At 30.0% G+C, this 15,051-nt stretch overlaps 1 protein-coding gene across 1 annotated transcript; it reads left to right on the top strand.

Moving 5' to 3' along the window:
* Positions 1–312: 312 nt before the first annotated feature.
* On the top strand, positions 313–14,801 carry Obp73a (Odorant-binding protein 73a). Its single transcript, XM_077436886.1, has 6 exons — positions 313–512; positions 4,152–4,245; positions 11,554–11,654; positions 12,061–12,096; positions 14,255–14,405; positions 14,490–14,801. Exons 1-6 carry the CDS (start codon positions 396–398, stop codon positions 14,576–14,578), a joined length of 588 nt encoding a protein of 195 aa, XP_077293012.1. The 5' UTR covers positions 313–395; the 3' UTR covers positions 14,579–14,801.
* Positions 14,802–15,051: the final 250 nt, after the last annotated feature.

Raw genomic sequence — 15,051 nt, 5'->3', positions numbered from 1 at the left:
CAGCGGAACATCATTAAAGACTAACTTTTCTAATCGCTTCCAAGCAACCTGTACTTTGTGGTTTCGGAGAAGGCAATGCTTTTATCCTTTTGCTACCGTTTGAAGATATGTAGAAGTTCATCGATAGCTTTTTATGTCTGACTGGAACCACCACTCTTTGCCTTCGAATAACTATCCATGTCGCCCACTTTTCTCCGTCAGCCATCGTCAAAGTAGTACTGTCGGTTGCCAACGGCGAACGTCGACAAGTGGCGCGAAGTCGACGTCAATTTTCTACGAACATCGAAATTTAACGGGCAAATATAATTTTTCCTATCGGAAGAACACAGTGATATTTCTGCAAAAGAAAAAATAATTATATTTTAATTCCGAACACGAATAAAATTGAACTAAAAATGGCTTATCGCAGTGCAGTGTTATCAGTGCTGCTATGTTTATACCTCGGAATCCCTGCTATCCACTCAGCCGTATCTTCAGAAGGATCAAGCTTTCCACTATCGAGCAATACCGTTGTAAGTATAGAGATTAAAAAAATAAACCCATTTGTGGGATTATATTTGACGTCGAGTATTAGAAAGTTGGTCAACAATTAAGGATTATTATAAAATTTTATTTAAAAAAAAATATTTTTATTTTGTTCGAGTGGTTTGAATGAGCGAGTGTAACATTTCCAAAAATGGTATCGTGATAAATGTCAGCTGGTGATTCACGCTATGTATGTATGCATATACATACATATGTACATACATTAGTGTGTGGGTTTGTCGATCGATTTCGATTGTTGTTTTTTTTAATATAATATAATTTTTAATATATAACTCATTCTCGAAGTTAAAATGCCTAGAGTAATTTAATGAAATAAAAATGAAAATTTTGTTCAGGGTTTAATAAAAGCCAATCGTCTATGTCTCTGAGTACATATGTATGTACATACATAAATAAAGATACATATGTACATATCTGTACGTACTAACAGTTCGAATAATATTTGTATAATATAATAAATTTCTATCGATACGGTCAATTCATGTGAATGTGAACTGATTTGTTGGCAGGTTTACTTTTACTGCCTTAATTCGACATTCGACCTTCACCGTTCCATACTACACTTACACTCACTTGGCACATTGTCATTTATGTACCTATTATGTATGAATTAAAATAAAACATGTGTTAAGAAAACTATACCGCTTTTTGAAAACCAATATATATATAGGTAGCTTTCATATACATATATGTAAAAACATATGTACATATATCAAGTAAGATGATTGGCTCTCCCACATATGTAACTATGTGAGATTAAATGTAGAATAGTGGCACAGCACGGTGTGAGCAAATGTAGAGTTTTATTTATCAAGAGTGTCTAAAATTAGCTGTCAATGAAACCAGGTGAACGTTAATTCAAGATGAATTTAATCCAAATTTATCATCCAATAATGATATATTTCTATAGGATATTGTACTGGGACTTATTTTCATATACATATCATCATCATCATCATTTATAGCTACCCGAATAGGCTGCCGATCGACCTAATAGACGAGTAGATGGTTGGCTCCAGACTAAAAAGGATCAGAACATCAAATATACCAAAAAAAATCAATTATGTAGTAAAAAAAAATGATAACTGAAAAAAAAAACTAAACACCTAAATTGGACATTGCCACTGGGTAATTGAAAAAAAATCAAAAAAAAATTACTTAATGTTTTTAAATAACAGATTGTAAATATATCGGAAATTAAAAAAAATCATTTACAGTCATTCACCATCCACTGCGAGATGAAGGCCTCTCCAACACGCTTCCACACGTCTCTGTTTTGCAGAAATCCCATAAATTTCATCCAGGGCCAAATTTAGATGTAGTGAGGCCCTAAGCTATTATAAATAGAGGTAGAATAGTCACAGTGCTATCCATTGTTCCATTGTTGTAAATCCTTTGTAAAAAGGTTCGGCAAACCTTTAACAATGCATTTACAACCTTTGAACAATACGCGGCACCTTCTGGGTCCGGTGACTAATTATAAATGTGAAACCCCCCAAACACAAAACGAGACGTGTCCAAAATATAAATGAAAAATTTGTCCACCTACTTTTTATATGGAAAACAAACAAATGAATAACTTTTATTATGGCTGAACTTAATGATAAAAAGTTTTTCGTAATTAGTTCAAAATTATGTAAATTGGTTTGTTGGGTTTTGATAAGTCCACATATAATATTTGGAATCATTGTCAAGTTTAATGAAATAAAATCATAAAAAATAAAATATTAAAGCATGCATTTCCTATGGTTGAATTTGAATTGTTTTTTAAAATGAAAATTTGATATGTAAAATGTTGAATTCAATTTTTAATAATAATAATAATAATAATAATAGCTTTTATTCCAGACGATGAGGAGAATAGTGCAATCCCCAACGCCCATATAAATAATATATAGATAATAAAAAATAAAAAAAAGTATTGAAAAATAGTAAACAAAAAATAAATAAATAAATACATAAGTAAATATATAAATATTACTGATAATAAATAATAATAATAATAATTTTAATATGTATATAGAATTATATTTAGAAAGTATTGAATTTGGAGTGTTACAATATAAGAATTATTTAAATTTGTATCCAAATTATTATTTAATTATTTAATGAACGTATATTTTTAAACAATTCCCATGTAAATCCAAATTATGTTAAATTAGTCAATTCACAAATGAAGGTGTTTATTTTCTTCAATATTAATATTTTTAAATTAAAGTTACTTAAAAGGTTGATTTAAAATTTAAAAATAGCTAATTTTATTAACTGATATTTGAAGAATTTTCGATTATGTTTATACTTAATCCAGATAGATCCAGCTCAATTTATTTTAAAAAGTTAACAGCTTATTTAAAATAAATAAAACGTATATACATATAACAAAATTAAAAGATAAAGATTTTTTTTCTAAGTTTAAATATAAGTCCAAAGTTCAATATAAGAAAGTCCAAATATATCTACATTTGAGATGTTATGTCAAAAACAATACAACCAAAATTTCCTTCGGCCATCATGCAGACGAATTAAAAAAAAACATATTTTTTGATAAATTAGAATTTCTAAAATTAATCTATTTCTATGCTCAACCTATTTTTTACTAACCTCTTCTTACTTTCACTTACGATCATTTTTTAATAATTTGACTGTAAATACGACCCTACTTAAAATTTGACGCCAGTATTTTTCTTTTGAGTCAATTTGTAGATCCATTATTTATCAATTCCACTTTCCATTTATTGATGATTTTCTTAGTTGAAATTATGTCACCGAATGGTCAACGCCGAACGCTCAACTTCAACCAGAACTTGTTTAATCCAATGATAATTCATTGATTATTGGCAAAAAACTACATAGGAAGTGTCGGAATGAATTTTAAAGGTTTGACAAATTATGTAATTTCTGACACGTTTTTGATACAAAATTTGTACTGCACAGTAGCGTACCCAGGAGGGAGGGGCCAGAAGACCCTGGCCTCCCCAAAAACAAAAGAAAAAATTAAAAACAATAGAATTTTTTCATTAAGTCACTATCATAGCAATTCAGGAGTTTTGTAATAAGAACATAAACTGTATTCGGCGCCATAAGTAAATTTTTATATTAACATTTTAATGTACCTATTTTATGTCAAGAATTCATTTTCAGGTGATATCTTAATTAATTTGAGACACTTATATGTATAGGGCCAGAGCTACTCTTATAATATTAGTTACATATTGCTGTAGTCATACTTTGAGGACTTCATAAATGTATTATACATATATGTTTGTACATAAATATGTACCTACATATGTATGTATACATATATGTACCTATTCGTTACTTAATAAAACTTAATATTCAATCATTTTAGTGTTCGCATTTAAAAAGATTAAAACCTATGGTGTATATTGGTTATATGTCTTGATACATCGCAATAAATGTCAATAAACATAATTAAAAAAAAATAATAATAATAAGTAATAATTAAAAAAATTAATTTAAAGTTTTGAGAAATTAAGAAAATCAATATTATCTGCATACATATGTATGTAAGTACATATGTACATATACCATTCAAATACATATTCTATTATGAAATAATACATTATTTTAATATCATTTTTCAGGAAAAACGTTGTCAATCACCACCAACGGCACCACAGAAAATCGAACGAGTTATTACACAATGTCAAGAAGAAATAAAATTATCAATTTTACGAGGTTTGTATTACGATACATGCTAATTTATTAAATCGAAACAAACAAAACCAACTTCAAGGGTTATATTAAAATTTTGAAAATACTTCTGCATTCCACAATTTTTCCTGTTATAAAATGTATTTTTTTTCGTTTGTTCATTTTTTACCTTCCACGCAAATTCACGCTGTCCTTTAAAGCGTATTGCTTTAATCTACATCCTCGAATCTTAACGGAAAACGGATGATGTGTTCGACCGAATTTGCCGTGTAATTTTCGCGTGGTTGCATTAGTATCTATACACGTTGAACTACTTTTATGAATGCTATTTCAAGGTGACAAATATAATTTTGACGCATGCGTGCACAACAATGGTGCCGTGGTGCAATTAAAAAAAAATATCCAAAATAGAGGCCAAAATTTTATTTTGATCAGAGGATGAGATAAATGTTGAGATACATAGTTTTTAGTTTACATACATATATATATATATATATATATATATATATATATATATATATCAATTATTTGACCTAAATATAAATAATTATTTACTACTTCTACTGGTTTATCATCTAATAATTTATATTTATTGATTTATATCAGCGTTTCCCAACCTGTGGTACGCGGTCGATGGTTGGTGGTACGCGAAAAAAAATCAGTAATGGCGGACATGCAGGAATGAATGATTTGCAATCATAAAAATTTAAATATTTTTATATCTAATAAATAATTTCGAAACAGACTTTGTAAGTTTGTATTTTTGTTTGGGAACTTTGAAAACAAAATAAAATCTCCAAAAAGACAATTCAATTGGTTGGATATTATATTTTTTTCGATTAAAATAAATTAAATAAAAAAACAAATGAATATTTACTATTAGATTCGCCATGTTAAAGCTGTTTATATTACAAATACTGAGCGAAGCCGGGTAAAACAACTAGTAATTAATAAACATTATCTTAATTAGTCATCGTTGACGTCAATATAGTCGATGATCGAAAATCTGGCAATCGATACGTTTTTCTCAGATCCGGCATGGATTTTGGAGTGCATTTTTAAATTTACCGCATTCACGCTCCAATAAATAAATAAAATTTGACACTTGAGAACAGTTCGATAATAATCTTTAATGTTGCAGATAAAACTGAAAGTACATATGATTAGAAAATTAGATTTTTGGAATTTATGTACCGAAAATGAACAAACTGAAGTATTTGAAACTTTACATAATTTCTTATCTGAAAACAAGAGTCGTATGTCTCGGGATATACGTGAAAAAATAATTTAATATTTCATCGGTCTGAAATCTTCCCAAACCTTTTAGAAGCAATTTTTTTTTATTTCAAACCCCTTTGATAATGAACATTTTTGGACAGCTACCAAGGAAAAGGAGAACTTGATTGAACTTCAAATTATAGCATTTAAAAACTGAATTCGAAATAAATAAGGTTATTAATTTTTGGCTAGGTATTAGTGAAGAATATGAACAGCTTTATGACATAGCGTTTGAGAGAGCTTTCTCTTCATATATTTTAATAAGAAAAATATAGAAATTGATTGAATCCAGCTTATTGACTAAAGGGTAAATCTCGCTTCATTTGAACCAAATTTAAAAAAAATAAGTACAAGGATCTTTAAAAAAAATAAGTACAATATGTAGATCTGTTTTGGTAAAAAAATTTCCATAAAATTTCTTACCAAAACAGATCTACATATTGCGTGTGTCCTGTCTTCACATTCCTTACCATGCAAATACTACATATATATAATAATTACACTTGCAAAAACAAATTTCATGAAATACAATCATTTTTATATGGTGGTACAATTTAGCGTTATGTACTACCAAGTGGTACGCGAGTCAAAAAAGGTTGGGAAACGCTGATTTATATAGACTCATTCGGTACATTCCATTTGGAAATTGATAAAAAAATATTATGGTTTTATTAATGTCAATAGTTTTATAACAATAATAATTTGACATCAGTTTACTTTAAATAAAATGAACGTTTTTTTTTTTGCCATCTGCTATTATGATATTATTAGCGATGCACCAATTTCCATGTTGGCCTGCACGATCTGACAGGCAACTAACTGTACCGAAAAAGTCGACCCAAAAACCTATCCGCAAACCGAGATCTCGAATAAAGGAACTGCTGAGTGGCTTTTCATCGGTTAATTGCCGTTGCGAAAAGTCGCGACGATTCAACCGCGAACATGTCGCAAAATTGACCGTAACAATGGGCGTCCGAGATAATTATTGCCCCGCAAATGCTACCCAGATTTCACAATCCAACTTCAGAGTGTAGCAAGACGAATTTAGAAAGCATATCCTAATAACGTACCGGTCCTACCGGCCCATTTTCAAGCCGACAAATATATAAATATACACCTGACTCTCTTCCATGTCCATCAAATACGAAGTCCCAGCTTCGGGTGGACTGAGAGAGCAAATCAGGTGAACAAATCCCGAACCGCAGTCAATGGATATAAATTGAGGTATGTATATATATGTACATATGTACCTATATATGTAAAGCGATATCGCTATTTTGCATATCATCTAAAATGATTCATTTCTATTAGTCGGAAAAATTTGCAAAGGAGAGTTTGCGAAGCGTGTAAGCGAGCCGTCCGACCGGATAATTTTTCGTATTCATTATGCAAAACATTATACACAATGAGCGAAATGCAGTATTAATGCTATCCATACGAATAAACGATATGAATTGTTTCGTAAGTGTTTCTATTATAATTTCGAATAAATAAGGGCTTTCTGTCGAAACGATCGCAGTCAATTTCTCAACTTGATGATTATTATTATTATAAGAAAATGTAAAAATAGCTCACCAATAAATTTCCGGTTAGTCCGGTGTTAAAATTTGCAAATCCTTTCACAAAGGATATCAACCTTGAAATAATACATATTCTAATGCAATCAATGACATTGATCTAAATCGGCCGTTTGCAGCGTTTGATTTATTCACTTCAACTCACTCAATATGATTTTTGATACTTTCAATTTCATGGAAAATTATAATTAATATTCTGAAGTTGAACTCTTTTTAATTTATCACAAATCTTCATCTTTAACAATAGATGAAGATTTGTGATCATGCGAAAATTCGAACTTGAAATTTTGACTGATTCGAACTCAGAATCGATCACTGATCACGTTTTCATGTTTTAGAAAAAATTTGTGTGTGTGTGTGTACTGTGCGTGTGGCTGTGTGTGTCTGTGTATTTTGGGGATTTTTCGAACACCGTTAGTTCTATCGAACTGAAACTTAGTGGTGGTTACTGAAATTCTTATCGACACAACGTAATTTTTTTTTCAAATTTTTAAGCTGACCGGAAATGGTACCTCCCTTTATAGGTGTCCCCTTTTTTTTTAGTTTTTGAATTCAATTATCTCCCAAACAGCTAACTTAATCGGACTGAAATTTTCTTACATGTAATACAAATTATAATCTTTATGACTAATATTTTTTGAATATTTTACTCGTAGTACTTTTACTTTTACTCTAGAGTAGTAATTTTATTCTAGAGAATCGAGGTTTTGTGCCTTTTTCTCAGAAACCTTTTGATTTATTGAACTGAAATTTCATATCTAAAAGTTTAAGCTTAATACCAAGTTATGTTTAAAATTAGGTAAGCATCCGTCAACCGAAAGTGGCAGTTTAGTCTTGTTCGATTTTTCTTCCACTATTTTTTTCGACCCCTTAAACATGTATGTTCTTCATGAAAAAATTCAAGTATAATTCTTGTATCGATGTGATGAAAATAATAATCACTAAATTTAATAAACCGGAAGTGGGATTTTTTCCCTTTTAAAATGGTCAAAAATGTTGTGGCCACTATTCTGTCTACACCCCTGAAAATATCAAGCTGAAAATTTATATTTGTACTATCTATGTACATACTAACTTGGAGCTGATAAGGTTTTGGTCAGAATTCGTAAACCGAAGTAGTATTTTTTTTTTAAATAATATTTCACTATTTTATTTTGACCTTTTAAATAATTTTAATCTTCTTGATATTTATTGTGAATAATACTGATAGTGATTTTAAGTAATAAAAAAAATTGGACAAAATCTGACAACCGAAAGTATACATATATGTAAATTTATATTAAAATAGTTTTTCGGTTAGTTAAGCCATATGATATGTACAAATGTTGGAATTTGTCCGGGAAAAAAAAATGTATATGTATATATGCACATATATACATATATGTATATATATATGTACATATATGTGTGTATATATATATATATATATATATATATATATATATATATATATATATATATCATGATGACATATATATATATATATATATATATATATATATATATATATATATATATATATATATATATATATTTATTATTATCAATTATTGTGTATTACATAAATAATGTGTTAAAAATTATAATCAAAACTTTGAGGACTTTCACTTTAATCAGTTTTGATATTATTCTAAAATTAATACGTAGATGTTTTGATAGTAAAAAATATCAACGGCGGATGCTTATTCTTCTTAATTGTTTTGAAAACCTCTGGCGGCTTCACTGTTAATGAAAAGTGTGTAAAAGTAATTTTATTTTAGTATCCCTCAATTTTTTAATCATGTTTTGGTTGAAAAATATCATGCGCGGTTTTGTCCCCATGATTGGATGAAGAAATGAGGAAACGTTGCAAATATTCTGGTCGAATAGCCGTGCGCGCGCGCATAATCACTTTCCATTTCGCAACAACCATCGACTCAAACCAAACTGCGACTTCGACCATAAATAAAAAAGTTGCCTATATGTATGTATATGCACATGTAATATACATACATACATATATATATATATATATATTATATAAATGCATATATAGGGAAAGTGGACAAAAACCTTAATACCGATCACCGAAAGACACGTCGAGCACATGTCACCGAGATTAATGCCCGAGAGTCGCCAGCAAAAGGTTAAAAGTTTCGCTTGGAGATCGCACATCGCACTACGAAATCTCGCAACTTCTCACAAGAGACTTTCTAGGCAATTAAACTGTCGTTGTTTCCATTTTTAATTTAAAAAATATATTTAGAAATTTTGCCAACGTGTAATATTAACGCCTACTTAATCGTAAAAGAACAAAACTCACGTACATATATATACACGTACGTACATACATAGTTTGTATGTACGTACATATGATCGATATATTTTTAATATATAATGTATTGAATAAGAAGAAAGTTGACGAGCCGAATTACTATGTATTTGTATCGTTGGGACGATATTACAATTTTACATTACTTGGCCAATACATATCGTAATTATTACTAGCACGCGTTTTACATTCTAATTAGTTCTTACTCGTCATTTAACACGTTCCGACGTAGTTAATAAATATATTATTTTTATTATAATTACATTGAATTTCGCTCATAGGTATTTACGACTCGTAGTAGAAATTGGTTGCGTGCTATTTAACACGTATATTTATTTATGCGTACAATTCTTATATTTCGAAAATTCTAAATTTTCATTCAAACTAATTCTCATGGACATTCTGTAGGTATATTTACATAACAAATATCGACAGGTAACATTTGAAAAAAAGATGCGCATATAAATGTATGTTAACGAACCAAAATCGTTACTAGAATATAAAACACATAGTAAATTATAAATACATTTCGGAAACGGAATAACGAAAAAGATTCACGAATTCAACCTAGTTATTTTCAATATATATTCAGAATATTCAAATCAAAGTTTGAATATTCTGAACGTGATGACTGATGAATGGATGCATGTATGTACACCAGTGATGCACAACCTGTTTGACAAATGGACCATTTTATCTATTTTATAACCAGCAGAATAGATTAGTGATTAGAATTAATGCTTTAAACAGAGTGTTTACGGGTTCAAATTCCACTAGTTTCTGCTGGCCAGACCTTGGATTTGTGACTCCAGGTCACGAATATATACCAATTTATATGATTTTCATTGAAACGGTTCCAAAAAATTGGCAACCTTACCCATTTTCTCGTAAATCTCGAGTTTTCATCAATCTCGAATTTCGCTGAATTGTATAAAATGCTGCAAATTTACAAATCTTACCATTAATGTATCTATGAATGTTAATTGATATGTATTTACTGAATTTCGCTGAAATGTTTAAAAATGCTGCAAATTTACAAATTACATAGACCATAGATAGATATGTAGATGTCTCTGTGTGTTTTAATTGTTATGTATTTACTTTGTATAATACTTGTATCAAATGTACAATGTTTCTGACCAGGAAGGCGCATTGGGTTTACCTGTTAGGCCTTCCTGGTATAGATTAAAAAAAAAATACTACATTTTCTAATTGTCAACGGGCCCATATGCAAATGTGTCGAAAATTTATGATATTCAGAGTCGGATTTAGACGAAGTAAGACTCAGGTTTATTCCACTTTTGAGCCCCTTCCAAGCCTTGGGAAAACAATAATTCTGGACCTTTTTATGAGCAGGGACTTATTTTAGAATTTTGAAAATACAATATAGTTGAATTGCTATATATAATATAGCAATTAAACAAAAATTTTAAAATTATGGAGATTTCAATGTACGATATCCAGCGAGTATACAAAGATTCGTTAATGGATTTTGACTTATGTAGATATTATTACATTAGTGATGAAGTAAATAATTTTGGACTGCTACAGACGTAACTTCGGGCCGCATGCGGCCTGCGGGCCATGGAATGTGCATCACTAATGTACACTAACCCAGTTCTTCTTAACTTTCGGTAAATAATTGCACACGGTCAAACATGCAATACAGGTTCACTTTCGATGCTTTTTGTTTTACTTGAATGTATTCTACCGACGCGACGTAAGAATATGCTTAATCCAATTTTGCAACGAAATTATACATTTCATTCGATTGCAGAATGAGATATTTTCCTTCCAAAAAAAAATAAAATAAATCAGTAGATACTTGGCAAGGCTAACCACTGTTTTCTTCACATAAATGAACACAGCGAAGCTTCTAAAATGTGGAAAGTTTTCATAACTAAGTTTAATCTTTGTGAGAATCTTATTTTGAATAAAAAATGCAATTCTTTACAATGTTGGTCAATCTGTGAATAGATTCACGTCGTTGAAATTGCATTTTCAGCGACATTTTGTATAATGTTATGGGTATACAGCGCGAGAACAAAACAAATTGTAGACCCATTCATAAGAATTGTTTCTTTTATTAATTTGATATATAAATGTTTTTGCTACCGGATTCAATGGAATTGCTTTGTCAATAATGAAATCGTCATTGTTTTTCAGAGGCATTAGATGTGATCAAGGAAGAGCAGATGATGCCGGAACAGCGGACCAGAAACAAAAGAGAAGTACCTTTCACTCACGATGAGAAGAGAATCGCTGGTGTACGTACTATTTATTATCCAAGCAAATACATACATAAATACCTATTATGAAATCGACCTTTTGAAGGATCGCTTCTATGAAATTGCACACGTCGCGTCGTCGTACAACGTAAATCTGTTAGGAAACGTAGTCGTAGTCGTTGCACATTTAAAATTATTAAGCGAAGTCGGTCACACAGTATAAAACAGGTTCAATATGTTTTTTAAAAGAAGTGTTGCAATGCCAAAGAACCCTTTCCGCGTGGTCATTGCTCAACATTGCGACACCCTTTTCAGTATGAAATTGAAGCAAAATTATCGATGGGCAATGAGCACAACCGAAACCGGCTTTAATCCACCGATGCTTCCTCATTTCAATCAATTTAATTTATAATGTAATAATTTTTTTCGTATTATACATTTTCAGTGTCTCCTACAGTGCGTTTATAGAAAGGTGAAAGCCGTAAGTATATTTTAATTCAAACACTGCCTTCAATTTTTTAACGCATGTACATACATACATACATATGAACTTATAATTTCTATAGTATTATAATAATAATTTGATATAATACTGTTGAACCTTACATTGTTACTATTTTGTAAATTAATTGATATGGAAACACTAAAAATAGTAAAAATATACTTAAACTCCAACTCCTATTTTAAAACGATTAAAACATTCTTCTAGTAGTATATTACGTACAAGTACAAAGAATGAATTTAGATTAAACTCAATGCGATTCCCATTTTATTTTCCCTTTCACTTGTACTGTATAAGGTTAAACAAGTTTTACGCTGATCCATTATATCAATGGATGCGGTCTCCGTGACGGGCCGGTATGTGAAATTACCGAAAACGCAAATATCGGAAGGCAAAGATCGAAAATCGAAAGATCTTAAGTCGAAAGATCAAAAAAAAAGGGTGCATGGTAAACGGTACATACTCACTTAATTTGCGCGAGCAGGATACAACAGGAACAACAGGAACATGCTTTTCCTCCCGTATTCTGCGCGCGCACATTAATACGGGAGGAAAAGCCTGTTCCTCTTGTTCCTGCTGTATCCTGCTCGCGCAAATTAAGTGAGTATGTACCGTTTTTTTGCACCATGCACCCTTTTTTTTGATCTTTTGACTTAAGATCTTTCGATTTTCGATCTTTGCCTTCCGATATTTGCGTTTTCGGTAATTTCATATTCCGACCCGTGAGCTAGACCCCAATGGATAGCCCGTACGTCGTTGATCGATCAAATTTAACATTTTTTTGACAAATATTTATTTCATTTTTTTTATTCAATCAATTATATTAATTTACTTAGTATGTAGATTCGACTAAATCAATAACATACATATATATATATATATATATATATATATATATATATATATATATATATATATATATATATATATATATATATATATCTTTATATAAATCATTTACACATATCTTTATATAAATATTTATATAAATCATTTATATTAATTGTATTGAGAAAGTTCAACTTAAATTTATTAAATCCTTACGCTACCTTTTTCCTACCTATACCCATTCTACTGTTTCCGACATTTTAAAAATCCTTTCTTTTGACAATCTTTCTGTCAGGCGACGACATACTGATGCTATATTCTTCTTTAAGCTCATAAATGGTTTCCTTGATTGTTCTGATTTACTGAATAAGGTAAATTTCAGAATCCCAGTTCGGTACTCTAGACGCGTTGCACTCTTTTCACTTGATCCTTTCAATACTAATTCCCAAAAATATTTTTATCTGCAGCGCGTTTATCGTATGTTTAACGGAGAGCTGAATGAGGTTGATCTATTTGGTATTTCCCTACATCAATTCAGGTCTAACATCAAGAGAATCTTGACCGATTGATTCATTTCTTCTCCTATTCTATTTTTCCAATATTTCCAATATTTTTATACTTTAGTTATGTAATGTGCTATTTAATCATATTATAGCTTTCATTCTTTTCCTTTTCATTTGTTTATTTTGTATTTACCTTTTTCATTTGTTTTATATTTGTAAATTTCAATGTCTTCTTATATTCTATTTTATAACCTTTTCCAAATATTTTAATACTATAGTTTAATTATGCAATGTTCTACATATTTTGTCATGCCTTTATTCTTTACTTTTTAATTTGTTTTCCTTATATTTATCTTTTTCATTTTTGTAAAAATCTATTATTGGACTCGGATGTTACATTTATTATTTATTTACTATTTGTTTTTTTTATACATATCTATGTATATCCTGTCTGTTGATTTTTCAATTAATAAAATAAAATAAAAATAAAAATAAAATAAAATATCACTTGTCACGATATTGGCATAGATCGTGAACTCATCTAGCGGGTCTCTTTTCGTTCAATTACTATTATGTATAACGTATTGGCCGATAAGTGGATCAAAGGTCATATCACTTACTAATCATTACTATTGCCATTGGCTATGGCGGAATTCAAAGACAGAAACTAGATCTGACGGTTGAAAAAAATAAGATCACCGCAAATAAGAGTAACAGTAAATTAACATTAAACGCAAGCATCTCTTAATTTGACGATCGCATGTCGGAAGTGAATTTTAAACGTATTGTCATCTGTCTGATTTCAGGTGGACAGCTTTGGATTCCCAACACTGGAAGGACTCGTCAGATTATATTCTGAAGGAGTGAATGAACGAGGATATTTTATGGCGACCGTAGAAGCCAGCAGAGAGTGTTTGATGAAATCGAGCGTCATGTTTTCGAGATCAACACCTATCGGTAATTTTGACGTTTCATAAATGGATATCTTATTATTATGAATATTTATATAACTTTTCAATTATTTTTTTGTTCTATTTTCAGATAATGGCCGCAATTGCGACGTATCGTTCGACGTTTTCGAATGCATTTCCGACCGGATCGGAGATTATTGCGGCAATTCCGGTCTATGATGACAGCAACGGATGCAAAATCGTTTTATTTTTTTATACAACAGATTTTACAATGCTCGTAGAATTTTTTCACTTTCTATTTTCACTATTCTTTTTCTACGAAATTGCCACTAATCTATAATAATTTCATGAAAAGACGATATACATATGTATGTATGTAAATCGAATCGAAATTACCTGGATACCTACATATTTACATATTGTATGTATGTACATAAGTGCATTTTATACACACGTTTTTTAATTTATATTTAACTTTTAAGTCTTATTTCATGTTCAAGCACTAAATATCTATTAAAACTACGTACAGTAAGAAGCCCATATTCAAATTTTATTAAATAAATTATATAATATAAACAAAAATCATTTATAATCAAAATTTGTCTAATAAAATGAATGTATTCTATTTATTTGTGAATTATTCAAATAATGAATTTAGTATTTAACATGATTCAAATCAGTGGCATAATTCC

This window comes from Arctopsyche grandis, chromosome 1 (assembly GCF_051622035.1).
Source record: "Arctopsyche grandis isolate Sample6627 chromosome 1, ASM5162203v2, whole genome shotgun sequence".
NCBI lineage: Eukaryota > Metazoa > Arthropoda > Insecta > Trichoptera > Hydropsychidae > Arctopsyche > Arctopsyche grandis.
This window is presented reverse-complemented; position numbering and strand designations above follow the sequence as displayed.

Coding starts and splice junctions, on each gene's coding strand:
- Obp73a (XM_077436886.1), top strand. CDS start 396: ATGGCTTATCGCAGTGCAGTGTTATCAGTGCTGCTATGTTTATACCTC. Junction 11,655..12,060: donor ATGAGAAGAGAATCGCTGGT/GTACGTACTATT, acceptor ATACATTTTCAG/TGTCTCCTACAGTGCGTTTA. Junction 12,097..14,254: donor TTTATAGAAAGGTGAAAGCC/GTAAGTATATTT, acceptor GTCTGATTTCAG/GTGGACAGCTTTGGATTCCC.